Source organism: Sander vitreus, chromosome 20, assembly GCF_031162955.1.
Source record: "Sander vitreus isolate 19-12246 chromosome 20, sanVit1, whole genome shotgun sequence".
Taxonomy (NCBI): domain Eukaryota; kingdom Metazoa; phylum Chordata; class Actinopteri; order Perciformes; family Percidae; genus Sander; species Sander vitreus.
In genome coordinates, this window is record NC_135874.1 from 20,746,847 (window position 1) to 20,765,907 (window position 19,061).

At 40.1% G+C, this 19,061-nt stretch overlaps 1 protein-coding gene across 1 annotated transcript in view; it reads right to left on the reverse strand.

The window, feature by feature from the left end:
* The window catches only part of sntg2 (syntrophin, gamma 2), a 53,600-nt gene extending 34,928 nt beyond the window's left edge, over positions 1–18,672 (reverse strand). Inside the window, exons 1-8 of the mRNA XM_078278151.1 lie at positions 18,668–18,672; positions 18,259–18,310; positions 18,046–18,103; positions 16,763–16,806; positions 14,386–14,427; positions 13,300–13,387; positions 11,358–11,443; positions 1,818–1,942 (exon numbers count right to left, since the gene is read on the reverse strand). Coding sequence (XP_078134277.1) covers positions 1,818–1,942; positions 11,358–11,443; positions 13,300–13,387; positions 14,386–14,427; positions 16,763–16,806; positions 18,046–18,103; positions 18,259–18,310; positions 18,668–18,672 — 500 coding nt within the window. The remainder of the gene's footprint in view (positions 1–1,817; positions 1,943–11,357; positions 11,444–13,299; positions 13,388–14,385; positions 14,428–16,762; positions 16,807–18,045; positions 18,104–18,258; positions 18,311–18,667) is intronic.
* Positions 18,673–19,061: the final 389 nt, after the last annotated feature.

A 19,061-nucleotide genomic window follows, 5' to 3' on the forward strand; every position in this document is an offset into this window, starting at 1 on the left:
TGCAAGTCTCTTCATAAACATACCTGGTTGGTGTTATGAAAGATGCCAATCTATCATGGACTCCATGGATTTGTAAGAAGAAACAGCAGCGCATTTACTTTCCTCGTAGACTCTGATCTTTTGGAGCCAGTAGGAGGACTATTTTCTTTAATTAGTGATTCAGAATGTCATGCTGTACTGTAGCAGGGCCTGGCTCAGCAGCCTCTCTGTTAAACTTAAAACTATATAATCAAATCAAAATGTGTACGAAGATTATTGGTCAACCTGTGGCACACTCACGTTCAAGCAACTCACAGCAAGAGCATGCACAGACTTGCTCACAGCATCTCTTCTGACTCCTCGCATGTAAACAGAGAATACCAACTTCTGCCCTCCAACAGCTGATCCCATCAGTTTATCCTGTCGCTAAACCAAAATCCATGTGCTGCCATAATGATGATGATGATGTGAGGACATAATGCGATATGTTTAATTGTCACGTCTGTTAGAATGTGTTTTGTACGTCTATGAAAAGGGTCATATGTGTAACTGTACATTCAACCTGTGTGTAAATGTCTTGATTGACCAGTCCTTCCAGAAAAATGCAGAGTTTTTTGTGATTGTTGCGGGCAAAAATCCTTGATTATGCGGCACGTGTTCTTCAAAAAATGCGATGGAATATGCGGGATATTTATGCAATTTTATGCGATGAAATTGCGGGAACTTGCAAAAACTGTGGTTTCATCATGGCTTCATCGCGGGGTTTGCAGCTTTCCGATGATATTCACGTCGCGTAATTACGTCACTTCATAACGTTCCCATGGCAACAGGGGAAAATGGCTGCTCTTGTGTGAAGTAAACGCAACATTTTTCAACTTTCTGCTAAGATATATGTGACTTTTTTGCAACAAAAATGCGGGGATTATGAAATCATGCACGCTCCGCATATTTTGCGTGGAAATCGGCAATTTATGCGGTGAAAGTGCGGCGTATTTGAAAAAAATGCGGACTTTGGCTGATTATGTATTGAATTATGCGATCGCATAATCGCGTTTTTCTGGAGGGACTGATTGACAATGCCTAAGGATGCAAAATTAAATTTATTGTAAACTGCCAATGCAGTTGTATTGTAACGTAACAGTTTAACTTTGAATATGAGTACATTATTAAAACTAAACTGTCACAATAATGTTGGAGGCTCAGTCGTCAACGCAGCAGCTCTGGGTTGCTGCATCTCTTCCCCCTTTCCTGTCTACAGCTGTCCTGTCTACTGAAGGCTAAAATGCCCCCCCCCCAAAAAAAAAAAATCTTCTAAATCATCTTTAAAAAAAATATATGATAAAACTTATGTTGTAAAAGGTGATAATCTCTTCATGGAAGACTTTAATTACAGAATTGTTATTACCAGTCACGAGTCTACCACACACAAACAGGAGGGAGATATATGGGCTCTGGAAGTTATGAAAATATTAGTAGCACCATTGGTAATTTCTGTAAAACAATTCACCTCTAAGGTTTTCTTTTGTCCCACAGTTTAGAAATAGAAAATGCTTCTAAAAAGGAAAACAACTGTGAAACTACTGTACACATGGAAATCAATACAAAAAGGACAGGCGCAACAATCAAATGCATTTACAAGTTCGACCAGTATTTTCACAGTCACACCTTCTATACCCGAGCCTCACAGCAGCGGTGACCTTTTAAGCCGTTTATGCCTGTGCATAGATATTGGCATTAACGCCCTCTCGCTTAAATGAAAAGTGCTTGCTAAGCCAACAACTGTGCTCAGTGAACTGTGCACCTTCGAGGTGAATTGTATCATGCTGGATTACCCTTACCTTAATTTATCTGTGCCAGCTTTGTATCTGGAGACTCTGGCCATCAACAAGGGCAGGGAGACGGCATCCAGCCAGCGCTTCTCATACTTTGGTTCATTAGCAGAGGGCGACGGGGGTGAAGGAACCTGCATGGAATACATGAGCAACGCAATGAGCTTTCTGCCCCTTTTGGTCATTGAGGATGTATTCTGCACCATTTGCATTAACACATAATTCATTTCTTAACCCTGGTTAACCAGCTGTACAGTACGTAAACATCAAAATGATGTACTTTGACACCGAGAATTCCTTTAAGGATAACACCTGCACTTTGACCATTACTGTCTAGTTAAAGTCCTGAGCACTTGTAATTTTTCTCCATGTGAACAGAAGTCCCCTTCTTTCCTCCCATTATGAGTCATGTGTTAATGAAACAGACAGCAGAGCCGGACTGCATTTTCTACTCCGTGCTTAGTCAGATCTGCATTAAAATGGGGTTCAAAAAGGAAACTCATCTCTGGCTACAGTTCTGATCTTCTCCCTGGTTTAGAAGACACACATTCTACACACTTTGGTATTGCTGCTTTAGCAACTGTATTTTAAGCTGCTGCTATCTGCAGACAATTTATGTTGGTGTATATGGTATTTAGTACCTTTTTTTCTAGTTTTCATCAGCTACCAATCAGGCCACTGAGCAATTTGAGGCAAGTCAAATCCAAATGCAGAACAATCTTTACGAGAGTGCAAATAATATTTTAAAGAAAATATGAATGATGAAAAAGTAGGTTAATAAAAAGGACCAATATCCAATACTAGTTGGTGATAAAACTGACAGTCCTGACAATGGATGAGATCGTAAGCATGAATTTTCAGTCTTCCCTGTGCACAGATACATCAATTACCACCTTGCTGTTATACGCCTCTGCCAACCAGTCGAGTTCTAGTTTACATCCATGTCCCTCTAGACTCCTACTATATATGTAGACTTTAAAAGACTTTAAAGCAATTTAATAAAAAGGTGTTAAGTGTATTTTTGGCGAAATCATGGATGCTTTACACACATCTTCAACCCCCAGCACAGAAGATCTATACAATCTCCACAGTTTCAAGGTGGGCACCCAAGATAAGCGTCACCAATTCAGTATCCGACCAAATGTCTCCCCTTCTGTTCCAGAGTTATGGCGCTGAATAATGAATAAAGCGTTTTTTGCAGGACATTGTGATGTCGCAGTTGAGTTGGCCTTTGGCCTTTTTGGGTATAAAATATCATCACTTCAACATTTCGTCCCATTAGACATTGAGTCACAGTTCCCTTATTCTCGCTTTGCCAGACCTTCCTCCACAGCGCTGTGAAGGAAACTTGTTTTGGTGGAACATTTGTACATTCAAAAGTTGTTTTAGTCGTGCAACAGAAAACTCAGATTGGACAGATAGTCTAGCTAGCTGTCTGGATTTACCCTTTGCCTGCAATAAACCTGTAATAAAGAGTGGTCCTCAAGTTCCTGTTGTCTGCAGTCTCTTGCGTTTAGATTACTCAACTGTGACACTTAATGGATTTTTGTAAGAGGAGGATTTTCATAGGCAGTAATAAGCATTAGAAAAAAACTCAAATTGAAGCTTAGTGGCAAGCAAGACTTTAAATTACTTTAGAATGCACTTTTCAGCACTATACAATCACTATAATGGCCAACACTTGTATCCCTACATTAGCAGCCTACTATGCTAATATTGTGTCCGTGCTCTTATATTCAGTGGCTTGAAGTGGTGCATAGAAACTGAATGCTGCTTCTTTGTGTTTAGTTTTGACTCTGGGGACAGTAAGCAGACTTGTCCCAGACCTGAGAGGTCTGGACAGTTCATAACGGAGCAGCAGATCAGAAATGTATTTTGGCCCGAAACCATTCAGTGCTTTATAAACCAAGAGTAGAATTTTAAAGCAAATTCTTTGCATGGCATATGATGACACAGCAGCAGTCTGATCTGAGACCTGTAAAGACAGGGTTACAGTAGTCCAAAGAAAAACGCATGCACACTTTTTCTAAATCCTCTTGAGACATAAGCCCTTTAGTTTTGGATATATTTTAAGGGGATAATAAACAGATTTTGTAACTGTCTTAATGTGGATGTTAAAAATAGGTCCATGACTACACCAAGATTTCTGTCATGGTTTGTGGCCTTTACTGTTAGCGACTTAAGCTGAGCAGTTGTGTCAAATCTAGTTATAGCAGGATACATGATCAGAATCCATGGCAGTTAGTTAAGAAGTCATTTGCTATTTTTAGATCTGAACCCAGATTGAAACTCATCAAGAAGACGGTTTCTAAATAGATAGGCTGTGAGTTGGCTAGCAACCACCTTTTCTAACCGCTTGGCCATGACGGCGAGATCTGGTCTGTAATTGCTTAAGTCGAGGACAGAGGTTAGGTCTTTTCGTTGGAGTATCCACGGCCATTTTAAAAGCAGTGGGTACACAACCAGAACTGAGAGATTTATTAATGATGCTGAGCAGAAAGCTTCCTAGCCGAGTGAACAGTTCTTTTGTAAGGTTGCCTAGAATGCTGTCGAGAGCACGTGGTTGGTTAAGAACGTGTAACAATTTTAGAAAAAGTGTGGTAGAGAACATTTATACGCAATCATTAATTCCATGATTATTGCAGTTGGTAGAATTGTGGCTTCACAGCACAAAACACCTAATTGTGGCATATTTCAGATGCCTCTACAATGGTTCAAAAATCTCTCTGGTACTGATGGCAAAGCATCAAAAAGCATTCAAAAGGCACCATAGGTTGACAAAAGCTTTGATAGCTGGAAGAGTGCCACATTTAAATGCAAATCACACCGCACTCAATGAAGAACAGATGCATTACACATTATCAAATGAGTTACAAGCCTAGGGATCAAATGAGTGAAGCTTTAGCGCCATCAAACAGTGAATCATTCCTGCAGCTAAAGATCATCTGTCAGCACAAAATCCCCAAACTCCTCCAGACAACTGCAAACAATCTGATGCAGCCCCTGTAGCATTATACACACAGTACAGGTAGACGTGTTCATCATTAAATGCATCACCTGCTTTTCCCTGAATTCAAAATGGCAGAACATATTACCTGAGCATTAAAATAGCCTCAGGGATGAATGTAGTCAACAGTGAACAGCAGAGTAAAACGGCCTACCTTCGTAAAGTGAAGCACATCATTGCTGAACTACAACATGTTGCATGCAGACCCCTGTCGGCTCCTCACCATGCAGTGATTTCTGAAGAAATGATCATGCTTTGCTCCATTTATGTCAAACCAGAACAAAATGTTTTAGTTAGGTCTCTAAGTGGAGTGCTGCAGCAAGTAGGTGAGGTGGCAGGAAATGGAAAACTAGCAGGCTGTCAGAGTGGATTAACACTGGCAAAGCACCTGCTTCAACTGAGGAAACTGGAAAACAGGAACTCAAGCCACAGAGTTCTTCACATCAGTCAAACACTACTTCTTGAATATGATACTTCAGAGGTGAATGAAGCATAATAATTTGACAGCATGAAAATGAATCGGGGAGGTAAATGGTCCTGGGTGCAATGAAAAGGAAAACTATCAGCCTTTTCAATGTTGAGAGAGCCCACTGAAGACAAAGCTTAGTGAATTTCAATCACCTACAGGGGAGGATGATGCTCAAGTTGTGTGAGTGTGGCAGCTAGTATTAGGCTAACGTTACTCATTAGCATGTCAGATGTTGAAATAGAGTGTAATGTTTTCACCATCATAACAACAGACCTATTTTTAAATTACAACCAAGTAGTGTAAGGTTTAATAGATCATCTTAATGCCAAGCAATTTGAAACAGAGGAGACAACTCACACTTCCTGCAGTCAGCTGTATTATTAAATCTAGTCACCTTTGCAGGTTCTGCCTAAACTAATATAATTAAATACACGTAGTTTTTTGTATTTTCAGATATCACTGCTGTCTGCTGACCGGTGACGTCACATCGAGTCATAACTTTTTTTTTTGCATAGGTATGCATGTTTCAGGGTCTATTTTGTTTCTCAGATAAACCAAGTGCACATACTGGAATTTAAAGAAAAGCAGACCATGAGAAGGCCTAGGTCCCAGGGATTTCTGCATCCTCCGGCTCCTGCAAGGAATTTAAATGGAAATACTTTAAATCTAGATTATCTTTGAAAGGTTAAAGTGGCCACCTGCTGTCCTTCATGCTTTCTCTGAATAATTCATGTGAAATGACGAGCAAGAGATTCTGTCTTTACGTCGACTCCTTTCATTATAGATTACCATATTAATATACAATTTTCTCAAGCCTTACCATTCAAAAAAGTGAAATATTGGCTTTAAGAAGAAAAGAAAAAAAAACACATTTACATTTTTTTCCACTACTACACATTCATTATAAGTGTGGCCCGTTTTCCACTGGCCATTTAAAGCACTCACAGATTTATTTTGTCTTTAATGGGAAAAGTTACAGTCGGCATTCATTCCAGAGAAAAAAATATACAGTAGTCACAGCTATTTATCTGCTACGATCAGCAGTGATGAAAACATGACACCCAGGTGGACCATGGATGTATGAGGAGAAATGGACACAGGGTATGAGGCGGGGCCCCGTCCATTCATATGAAAGTTGCTCAGCTGCGCATAAAGCCAAAAAGTTCAACTGCGATGTATAAAACTAACCAGATGATCGGCACGGTTTCCGCACTGGGTGGCCCATAGAGCAGGCGCATTGGAGACTTTCGACGGAACGAGTCCCTACTTTCAGTTAAGCGCTTTGCTAACTGAAATGGGGATAAAATGATTTAACCGTGCGGCTTATTTAGACTTTTCAAATAAATTTATCGGACCGAACTGATCAAACTCCGATAGTGAAACAAGAGGGGTTGACATCTCATTCGCTATGGAAGTCTATGGGGAAAAGTCTTTTCATGTGACGGTAGTTGCAATTGCCTGGTTTGGCCACTATGTCAAATTGGCTTTAAAGCCCGGCACCCTTCCTAGGGGCTTGGGGTGGACACACTAATTTTCTGCCCCTTTCCGGCGCGATGCTATGACGTGCTGTTGGTAACTTCTGTCACCACGGCCACAAGCAGCGCTCCGATATCATTCCAAATTAGTCGGACACACCAGAAAAAAAAAAGCAGAAAGGCATACTTGCAATAAGAAAAGAGTCCATCGCCTATTTTTGTGTATTTGTGTATTTATGTGATTAAAAAAAACCTGCATATACATGCCAATTTTGGTGGGAAAAAGATATGTAATGTTTGGCTGGAAGAGCTCTAGCTCTTCATATTTGCAACACAGTTGTAACTATGTACTAATAGATATAGTTGGTGATTAGGAGCGTTACCTGGGCCATTCCTCTAGGATGGGCAGCATTACAGGTCATTTATCATATGTTTTTGGAAGCTAGAGCTGAATTTGTCCCGTTTATTCGGGTGATGAGTTGTCTGCATCACACTGTGCTTTGGTAAGTTTGAAATGCCCCTGTGTGTAATCTGCTGCTACTACAGGGAAACTGCTCCCACCTATCATCCCAGTAGTACACACTGTAATCACAGCCATCACCACTCTAAGATGAGGCCAGCTCAAGGAGCTAATAAAAGCTTTGCAGAATAACAGAACAAAATGAATGATTTTGGACATTTCTTCTTCCTTGTGATCTGAGACAGCTGCCCATTGGACTGTTGTGTGGTTTTACACAGGAGGCATTTCTGTTGCTGTATTGCTACTGTGACACACATATGTGGCTGTAGACATGAGGCATGCAAATTAATAATGCATTCAAAATGTAATCAATACAACTAATGAAATTGTTTTTTGTGTAGAGCTATGAAAACAGGGTACAAGTTTGTAGATGAAAAATATAGTATAGACCTAACCCTAGTTACTTAGATCACCCTCTGACCTATTTGGACATCAGTGGAGGGTGGAAGAACAAGAGGGGAGGGAGAGTTTGGCTGAGACAAGTTTCATTACGGTGTTTGTCCAAAATATGGGTGCCAATAGTACATGCGTAGAGGACATTATGGATTACTTCACATTTAATAACATGTCAAAGTCAAAGGGGATTTATACGAGCCACAGTCCAAAGAGGGGCAGATGCTCAGACTGAAGCCGATAGTGCTGCTGCTGCCTCTCCAGTGGTTAGCCCTACTGAGCTAGTAAAAATAATAAAGTCCCTATAGTTAATGAGAGTCGATTAGTATTTCTGCCCCTGCTGCCCTCCAATGCTAAGTAAAATATAGTCCCTAATGCAGTGAGCTTCATTGTAAACTGCTGGTTTTTAATCGGATTTGGTCCTTCTACTTATGTTTCTCATTTAAAAACACATTTTACTAATTACTCAACACCAAATGTAATTACTAGTGACATTACTTTTGTAACAAAAGGAGTCTTCTGACAACTTCAAAGTCTAAACAACGACATGTCACATATTCTGTATGTAAACAGAAAAAGAAACAAACAGCTAGCCTACAGTTACAGTAGAGCAGGGCTTAATTTGAGCCGGAACATGTTCCGGCACCTCCGACATTGGATCCGGAACCTTTTTTATTGGATCTGGCAGCTCCTGTGTCACTATGAAAAATTAATCGCCTAAATGAAAAAAATTAATTATTGTTTGTGTAGTGTTCAATGTTGTTATCTGTCTTGTTAGTCTTTATTCCCCATCGAAGTTCCACAAAAATCTTGTGTTTGCATTTTCGATGCGTTTTGAGGTGAATTTTCAGGGTAAGACAGAGGGGGGGGGGGGACGGAGGGAGGGGAGGCACTTCAAGTGACACATGCGCTTGTGCTGGTTGAGATTGCGGTTAGTTTCACTCAGGGGAAAAATGTCAAAAAGACAACAAAGTTTGCTTAACTTCTTCAAATACGCTGGCCAGTCGGATCCCAAACAAGCAAAAATCTTTTCCGCCGATCAAGAACGTGGAGACATTAGCCTACATTTCGTACCCATGCAGTGCATGTTCTGAAATTAAAATAAACACTGCACTGATGTACACACAGCGTTGTTTAGGTTTTTTTAGTCAGAGAAGCTACGTAGGCAGTGTAATTTCTTTTTGGTTCCGTTACCTCCAACCCACGTTTTGAGTCGCCGGATCCACCCCCCTCTGCGCTCCAGGACCTCCCACTTTACAAATTACGCACTGCAGTAGAGGTACTAACTGACGATCAACAGCGATCCCTGATAACTAGGGCTAAGCGAGCTGCTAAGATAGCTACACTGTCATATGGTAAAGCTGAAGGTTTCACACACCCTGCAGCACTCAACAAAACCCAGGTATTTCCTGAATGCAGGCTTACCAATGGTTAGCTGGCAAGCTAAGAAGACGTAACAGGTAAATTATCAAACTATGAGTTACTGGGAGGTGCAATTCGAGGCTAATCACCTCAGTTCATCTCCAGCCCCAGTGCAAGGTTAAGTAATGGTTTACTCAACCCGCTGAGGAATTCAACTCCATCCAACTCCTGGTGAAACGGCAAAGCTCACCCCCCAAAAGGTTTGGAATTGGAATGTTACTGGGAAAAAATAACTGCAGTGTGTCACTGAATTTTAAATTGTTATTTCTTACACTTCTCTTATCTAACACGTTACTAAGTACAAGATTAATGCCCGTGTGTTTTCACTTATGTTGCCCAATTAAGACTAGGGTTGGGTACCGAAACCGGGTTCCACTATGGAACCGGTTCCTACGTAAACGGTAGTATTCGGACTGGATTAGAACGCAAATTTGGGTTCCTCATTTCGGTTCCGACTGAAATATTTTCCCTCTGTCGCTCCGGACAGCGGCAGACACTTTTTTCCCCCCCTTTCTCCCTTTTCTGCTGGGTGGCGCACGTGCCTGCTTGCGGTGTGAAGCGCGTGTCCGCGCTATTCTCCGACATGAACTCGACAATCAGATGTAGGCTACTTTTAAAATGCCATATTTTCCCTCTGGGCTCACCAAAACGGACGTTAAAGCATATTAAGCATTCACTGCACGTGATCACTAGTAAACATATTACACTTGCTCTGCCCACCCTGTAGCCTGGTGGTGGGGAGGAAGTGGGACAGCCTCCCCAAATTGTCTGCCCTTTCAAACTCATACCTGTGTGTACAGGCCTCTTGGACACCATCTGAGAGAGTTTTCTCCTGTGCAGGACATGCCATAAGTCAGGAGAGCTGTGGTATCTCGCCAGAGAAGGCAAATATGGTCATTTTTCTGCAAAAGAACTGCTAAAGTTTGAAGATGGTTGGCATACCAACTCAACATTTATTTTGTTGTTACTTGTTAATAGTGTAACTGTTATTTGTTAAATTATTGTAGTTATGGGTTAGGTGACTTAGGTTTACTTATTATTTATTTAAGTACTTTAAAATGTTACTGTTACATTTAAATAATTTTCAATAAAAAAAAAACCTCCATAAAAAGAGCCTTTCTTTAATGTCATTTTTCAGTTTTTCAAGAATCTGTTTAGGAATTGGTTAGGAATCGTAATGGTTTTAAAAGTAAAATCGTAAAAATCCAAACGGTACCCAACCCTAATTAAGACCACTTTACAGCCTCTGACTTTACAGACCTTTTTCACAGCTGACTTTTTGACTTGCAGGAAAAGCACAGGTGAAACAAATTTTGGTAACGATGGCTTTGTTGTGTTCCAGTGAGCCGGCATCTACAACAAAAGGACCCTGGAAGTAGCTCACCTAAACGGAGTGCAGTCGTTTTTAATGTTATCAATTACACCTCCAGCTATGACATGACAAAATGTCTTGGCGTGTGTGACTCTTCTGACTTTTTTGACCCTCACATGAAATCCCAGCATCACTTCGCCCTCCTTTACTTTAGCAAGGGGTCTAATGAGCATGAATGACAGACCGACATCCGTGTACAGGGTTTTCATTATATGATGATGATGATGTCATTATTTCCTCATTAAAGATTGCACTGGAATGAGAAGAATCAGGCACATTTATCTCGCGATTGTCTCGTGATTTTTTTTTTTACAATTTTTACATATTGTAATTTGGGTATTTTTTTTATGATCAGATTATTTTTATGATCCTATTTATTTGTATTGTAATTTTTTAGATCGTTTAGCTTTTAAATTTGTGCTGTAATCTGGGCGTCACTGGAAAAGAGAGCTTGCTCTCAATGGACCTCCCTGAATAAATAAAGGTTATAATTGTCTATTACTGTATGTGATATAGATCCAGGTCCAGATGCAGATTAACCATTTCTATTGGAATTTAGATTACTATGATGTATGCGTCGTGTACAGCTGCTAACCGTTCTTAGTTGGAAGAGCCAGGTTGAGATAGCGGCTTTTTCCCCTGAGCCTTCAAAACCACACGTAAGGTACTCAGATCAGTTTGAGTGTTGTCTTGTAATGTGCACATAAATGATAACATGAATGGCTCAGACAGACAGTCTTAATGGACTCTTAATGGGCTTAATGTTATGCTGAAGTAAATATTTAGCAGTCATAATGCATACACACTGAAATCTCCATGCTGACAAAACACACTGCAGAGTGAAGGGGCTACTTTCAAATATACATGCAATACGAAATGGATCTCTCTTACCGTGTTGTTTCCATTCCCATTTAAATGTAAGCCACTGTCAAACAACGGAGAGGATACTCGGCTGTGAGTGGACGGCCCAGGAGAACCTGAGACAGAAAGGAGAATGATTCATGTTCTTTACAACGAGGCTTTTGAAGAGTCACGGTTAAACATTCAGTCCAACTTCCTGCCGTGTTTTTATTATTATTTCCTTCCTTCAGAAACAAAGAAAATAAGTCAAGAGATCTCAGACCTAGATCTCAAACACATAGTGTTAGGTTTTGATATTGACTTTATTTGGTTGCCCTGTCTTTAAGCCATACAGTTAATCTCACGGACAGCATCCAAAAGAGACCAATGCTACTCTTTGATACGATATTAGCTTGGCATTAGAGGACCTTCTTTCTGATTTGGTCGTACTCGGTAAAGTGTTGCAGACTGCTCCTGGCCACCTCCAGCTTGTCATTTGTGCCATGGTGAAACAAAGAGCAGCTTAGAACCTTTGAACCTTTTCGTTCTCAGGCAACAAAACATCACTCACTGGCCAAACACCCTACAGCAAAACCTGAGCGTCTCTGCACTGATGCCTTCCTATGAATGTTAACCACAAGATATGAAGGCTGGATTTCTCACAGTTGTCCGTTTGAATTTGTGAGATTGTGGTGGTTTATGAAATCAGCTTTAAATATTCAGGTACATATATATTAGTATTATTTTTCTACATCTGTGGGCTTCATAATTAGGTACAGTAAATGATACAAAATGACCATTATGGTTGCAGGTGGAGACTGAATTACATGTTCTTCATTCACTTTGTGCATATAGCTAATTCATAAGATTAGAAATTATTGGTGGTTTAGCTGCACGTTTGTGTTTAACACATGACTGAACCGATGAAGCCCCAGATGTAAAGTGTCTATGATCCATGATGCACCTTATCACATTTGTCTTGGCTATGTAACTACGGGTTTAAAAGGATTTTTTTATATATATTTTTTTTATTGAAATACACTTATTCGCTATCTTGAGAGTAAGATGAGAAGAATGAGGAAGCATTCTCATATCTTAATCTTGAAATTAAGCTGGAGCCAGGGTTTGGTTAGCTTAGCATACAGATTTTAAGAAGGGAGCTAGCAAAGCTCTGTCCAAAAGTTAAATCCGCCTATCAGCACCTAAAAGCTCACTAACACATTATATCAGTTTTGTTTAATCCGTCCATAAAACTGAAGTGTAAAAATGACAAGATGCAAGAGTTATGTGCCAGACTAGGCGTATTGTGTTACATTGGACAGCCAGGCTAGCTGATTCACCCACTTTCAGTCTTTAGAGTAAGCCATGCTAACCGTCTACTAGCAGTAGCTTCATATTTAGCATACAGACACCGCTTAGAAAGAAAGCAAATTTTAAATTATTCCTGTAAAATCAAATATATACGTTTTGAACATCATGCTGTATTTAAGACTTGAAAGTAGCGATTGAGACCATAAACTCATTATCAAAATGTTTACTGAGGCAATAAATCAAGTAAGAAGTAGGGTCATTTTTTCATAGACTTCTATGCAAACAGACTTCTTTTTACAACCAGTGGAGTTGCCCCCTGCTGAAAAATAGACAGAATGCAGGCTTAAAGGCACTGCGCATTGGCTTCACATTTCAGGCCCGGCAGCTCCGTCCATTATTTTTTACAGTCTACAGTGTCATTTCATCTCTTCAAGCTGCTGGAGGTAAATACAGGAGCAGGGGGATTGCAGCTCTGGGTGTTTCTAACATTACTGCTTGCCTCAGGCCACTGAGCATAACAATTTATTATCTTCAAATAAATGCTCATCTATTGAACTGTTTTAAAGCACCAAGGCGCGCAAAAAGACAATCTCCCATAAATGTGTTCCCTTATTGCTAAAAATGCTCAGTGAAATGAAGTTTATAGTGAGATTGCATGGCATCCAAACTACAGGACTCTTACCTAGAGGCAGTTTTAGAAATGATGGAACTTCTCGCAGGTAGCGAACAGTGATGGTGACCTCATCTCCTGCAGTGCGCAAGAGGTGAACCTGACAGGAGAGCAGGAGGGAAAGAGAGATAGCGATTGAGATAGATAGCGAGAGAGTGAGAACAATTGTGAGTGATACAGCAAGATAAAATGTAATCTTATAAATGAAACATGCCACATTCACGTCAAGCTGTACACAAATATAACAGAAGATGAGTAAAGAATATGTAGTCAGAAGTTAAAGCCTGACAAAAGTTTCTTCACTTAAATCATCAAAGGCAGAATTGAAGGCCCGCGTTTCTCTTCTGACAGGCGGCAGCAAAGTGACAGCTCACACCACAAAGTAATTATGCTCTGAATGTCTGATTATCTGATGTGTAAGTGACAGAAAATGCGTCCTCAAACATGTCGAGTCCAAGTCTCAAAGAAGCTTTCAAGCATGGTTAGGTTTACAGGATTCATATATTACTTCTGTCTTCAGTGCATCTTGGAAAAGCGAGAAAATAAAAAAAGAGCAAAGGAGACACTTGACTGTCACATCTAACATGCAAGGTCACTTCTACATACCCTAAATGCACATCTGCCATCAGATCCCTTACTATCCTCTCCTAACATTGTGCGGTAGCCTTACTTTAACTGCTCATTATGCCTTTTGACGCTCTGGAGGTGAATATAGTGAACAGCTGTTTGGGGCTGCATGAGGAGACAGAGGCAACAGACATGGGAAGAGTGTCTGCTGATTGTGTGTGTGTGTGTGTGTGTGTGTGTGTGTGTGTGTGCTTTGTTAAATATTTAACAAAGTTAGAAGCTAAATGCCAAATAGTAGCATCCTCAATTCCTGTGCAGCTTTTAACACCAATCTACTCTACTCTATTTGTCACTTGGTAAGCCAAAAGGAAAACAGCCTCCTGCCAAGATGACAACTCCGATTGTTAAGGCGCACCTCTGTGTTGTTGATAGCCACTGGGATTTGGTGTTAAACCTGAAAGGATGGAACAGCAATCGATGGATGGAGCAGAGTATTGGGTTTTCACAACAGTGAATCACAAATATACTTACAACTTCCTCATGAGTACAAGGCTCTACATTTATACCATTGACCTAAAGAAACCAACAGAGAGTGGAAAAGCAAATAAGTAATTTTATAGTGGAGAAAGTGTGAAATTTAGCAACTCTATGCTCATTTCGGCCAGATGGGTGGCCAGGGGTAGAATATGATTGGTAACCCCTGGTAGCCCCCCACCAGAGTCAGAAGGTAATAGGTAGTTGGCTTGTTAGTATCATGGATGGATTACTGAATGATAGGGCTGCAACGTTTCCTGTATTGGCACCAAACAGTCACGGAACGGTAAGATTAGGACGGTGTGTGTGTTGCTCCACCGTTGTAGGGTATGGGAATGGAAATGCATCACCCAAATGTGCCAATCACTGGGACAGGGAAAAAGCAACCCATATTTTGTGTTTTCAATTTCATAGAATAAGACATGCTTTTCAGTTGTATAACCTATTGTGATCTATTGCCTTTTGGGAAAGTGTTTGTTCAGTGTTTGTACAGTGAAATACAGGCATTTTAAAATGTTCCTTATTTTTATAATGAAAATAGTTTACCAAAGTTGCAAGTTGGTAATATGTTACGTCAGTCCCCAGCAAGAGGCTTTTGTCTGTCTTTGACACTTGCACTACTGTCCGTCAAAATAAATGAAAACAAACAGTATTTTTTTTTTCGCTGCAACAAACTCACAGCAAACAATGACTCCTAAACCGGGGCATAAACCGAACTGTGACTTTTGAGACCATTACACCCCTACTGAATGGGCCTACTGGGGTCCACACAAAACGACACAAACAACGCAGAAATAGAAGCAAAACAACTGCACACAAAATAACCACAGAGACGCGAATCAATCAAAAAGAGACAGAAAACGACTGGTGTTTGGGGTTTCTTGCCCCCAACGGCGCAATCCAGGCAGCGCGGCAATGGTTTTGTTTAGGGTTAGGGTTAGCTGCCTGGAAGGCGCCGTTGGAGGCAAAACACACCATTGAGCAAAACAACCACACCAGACACACAAAATGACCATGAAGAGGCACAAAACAACCACACAGAGACGCAAAGTAACACACCAAAGAAACGCAAAACAAACACACCGACACACAAAATGACCTCAAAGAGAAGCAGATCGTCCACAAAGAAACACAAAACGACCACACCACAATGACACACAAAATGACCACAAAGAGACACAAAATGACCATGAAGTAGGGCTGGGCGATATGGAGAAAATCAAATATGATTTTTTTTTGATAAATAATCATCAACAATGTGGATGTAATGACTAAGTGGGTAAAGGCAAATAATAGAACAGCTAGAACAGTCTGGTAAGTTCAGAAAATGACATAACTTTACTCTAATGCAGCCTTTAAAACCAGTAAAAGACAACACTTATGTCATATAGCGATATTACAATATCCCAAAATCTAAGACGATATCTAGTCTCATATCACAATATCAATATAATATCGATATATTGCCCAGCCCTACCATGAAGCGATTCAAATCGACTACACCAGAGATGCAAAAAAATAAAAAAAACGCACCACAGAGACGCAAAACAACCAGACAACAAACGGACACAAAACGACTAGACCACAGAGACTTTTACATGTCTTTGTCTAGGGGCTCACTGTCTCATAATCTGTATGGCTGTGGGCTATAGCAGCTATACATTGATATCGTTTCATATTGAAATACGTTTCTAAACCCACCCGCTTTGCTGCCTCTCCTGCCATGGCTTATAGTATGCAAATAGATGCAATATTCTGCTGTGTGACAATTGAAAGTCATTGCAAATAAATATGAAACTGTGGTGATCCAAAGGTGGAAGCAATTGCAATTCAATTCATAATATCATTCAGAAGAACTTCTAATATGAGTGTTAATATTGCTTGGCTGTCCAATAAATCTACTTAATATTATAGATAAACAGCACACCCAATAAACCTGCCAGACAGATTCAAATTAACTTTTTTAAAGATTAAATGAATATCATTACAAAATACCAGACACTTTTGGGTTGTGATCATGATTCTGATGAACAGAAGCTATTATTTGTTGGTGACCTTACGATTAATCTACCACAGAATCTGACAATGAGATATCCGTTTAGTTTAATTGAAAGTGTGTGTGTTATGATTCAAGAAGAATATATTTGAGCACAATAGTATCTCTTCAAACAAGGAATAGAGACATTAAAAGACGCATTTGATTAAAATCCCACAGTTCAAACGTTAAAAATACCCTCCGTCTTCCCATTTTCTAAATGAAATTACACTACGTTAAAAACAGAAGAGGGTTGAAATTAAGATGCAACAAGTTGCCACTCTTGGCAGTGACCCAAATCAACCTCGAAGCAAATAAGTCACAAACTCATGTACCAACCTGCAACACAGCGTCCCCGACGAATAGCTTCCCCGTCTGATCGGCTGCAGGCGTCAGTTGTCAAGTGTCAGAGGTTAATGAAAACATTACAAAATAATTGCTCATTTCATACATGGTAATGTGTTGGAAATAGCAATCAGTGTCTCTGTCTGGCTAATCTCTGACAACATCCTACAGCTCAGAGAAAGAACACATGAAAGCATGAAATTTGAAACTAATCAGGATATAAAGTCATTTGCAGTGGCACGGGAGGAAACAATGAAAGCTCTGTTGTGAAAAGATTTGTAAAGCTCTGTGAAAGGGGCTCTTAACGTCTCCAGGGATAAGAGGACATGATTCCGTCGTATCCGAAAAAGGTATTAAGAGGGATGTGGGCAAATAAGGAAAAATTACAGGGAAATGATTCACTCACACGATGCTCTGATATTGCATCCTAACAGGATAGTGAGATGTCATCAGTTCTTACAATTTAACTGACAAACATGATTCAAGTATTTTCTCCTCCATCCAGCGAACAGCATTGGTGCATTACTCTTCTAATCTGGCGACTGTTTACTTCCTCTCAGTGTTTTTCTTTTATGTTACCTCCTTGAAAAAAGCGAGTTGAACGACGACAAATCAAGTAACGGAGTCAGTGTTAGAGGAAGGCATATTTTTGAGAGCCAGGCTAAATGTTTCCCCACGTTTCCAGTCTTTATGCTAAGCTAGGCTAAACACCTCCTGACTTCAGCTCCATGTGTAAAATCTGTGCCACTTCATGCTCCTTTTTTAATATGAAGTTTAGTTTACTCGTCAGGAGGAGTACTGCTCAGTCTGTGCAGTTGTACAATATAATATCTTCTGTAGCACTGGAGGGAGTTTTCCGAAGTCTGAGGAAATAACCCTGATGACGTCATCAGGGTCGAGACTACACATTTACGACAAAGTCTGTGTTACAAACTGGGGTTGAAAAAGCATTTTTCCAGGCATGGAGGGTCTAATGGAAGATGCTTCTTAATTGCATTATGGGATAAGCAGGCTCTGCTGCTTTCATTTTTGACTACTCCCTTCTCTCACAAATATTCCCAATTTTGAGATTGATATCAAAATTCTCACCTCACCTCACCTGAAAAGAATGTTAAATTACATGCTAAATTTGAATTATTCCTCTCCCTTCCAAACTGGACCAATTTCATCACTCTTCTGAAATTTCCATAATCAACATGATTAATGACATTTCACACTGCACTGAAAACCATTGCCAAATTCACATTGCAGTATTGAAAAATGAAACACGTTCTTACCTACTTGATCTTTGAAAATTTTAGAAATAACCACAGGCACGTTGTGTTCCGCACCTCCCTGAAAAGCAGGGGAGAAAGATGAGGATCAGCGATGTTGAGTGGTGGTGAAATTTGCTGCCAAAACTGCTTTCTCAGACAAACGGTCATCTCTGCAACCCAAAGCCTTTTTCATTTCCACTTTAGTCCCTTCATAATCAAAACATATCTGCTTACTTTGATGCTTAAGCCCAGACCGCCAGTCGCCTGTCTTCGCAGTACAACAGTTCTGTGCTTTAGAAAGTGGGAGTTTTTTATTGGCAATAGGATATTGTGAACATTGAAACATTATTCTGAAGTTATGCGGCATGAATTACAATGCAAGTCTGGAGCCCTCGGGCGCACTTACATTTACTTGGGATTCACTTCCACTTGTGCAAACCACATCCAGCTTCTGTATGGTTAATACTTCTTTGATCAATTTTAGGCAGACATCGTAGGTATTGTTGGTCTCCTCATTGTACAGCAAAGCAATTCCAGATTTTGTCTGTTGGAATTGAGAAGAGCATTGACATTTTGCCTAGCAGAGCAATTATGTACACAGTGGACATTTGAATCCCCTTTTCTCAATGTGTCATTTGTGTACCCCATTCTTCTGGTGTAGGTTTGGGTTAATTGGTTTTGCTTGACATTGTGAAAGCGTGAACCTTTGTTTAATAGAAAGAAGAAAAGAAAAAAAGGAATTGCATGCTTTGAATTTCATATCTTTACCTTTTAAGAAAAGGGATGAACAAAAGTTGACACTCGCATGAGACACTTTGAGGACAGATATGACGACAACAGAAAACTCAGATAAAAAGAACACGGCGCACACATCACACTAGGCCTATCTCTGAGTAGGTGAAGGTGCCACGGATACATGTAAACAGTGCAGAATTCCATGCATTATTCTCCGATTTTTCCCTGCTCTAAAGTCACACAACCAAACCATTAAGCAACTCTTATTAATAACCTGGACTTTTTTTGTCTATAGAACAAGC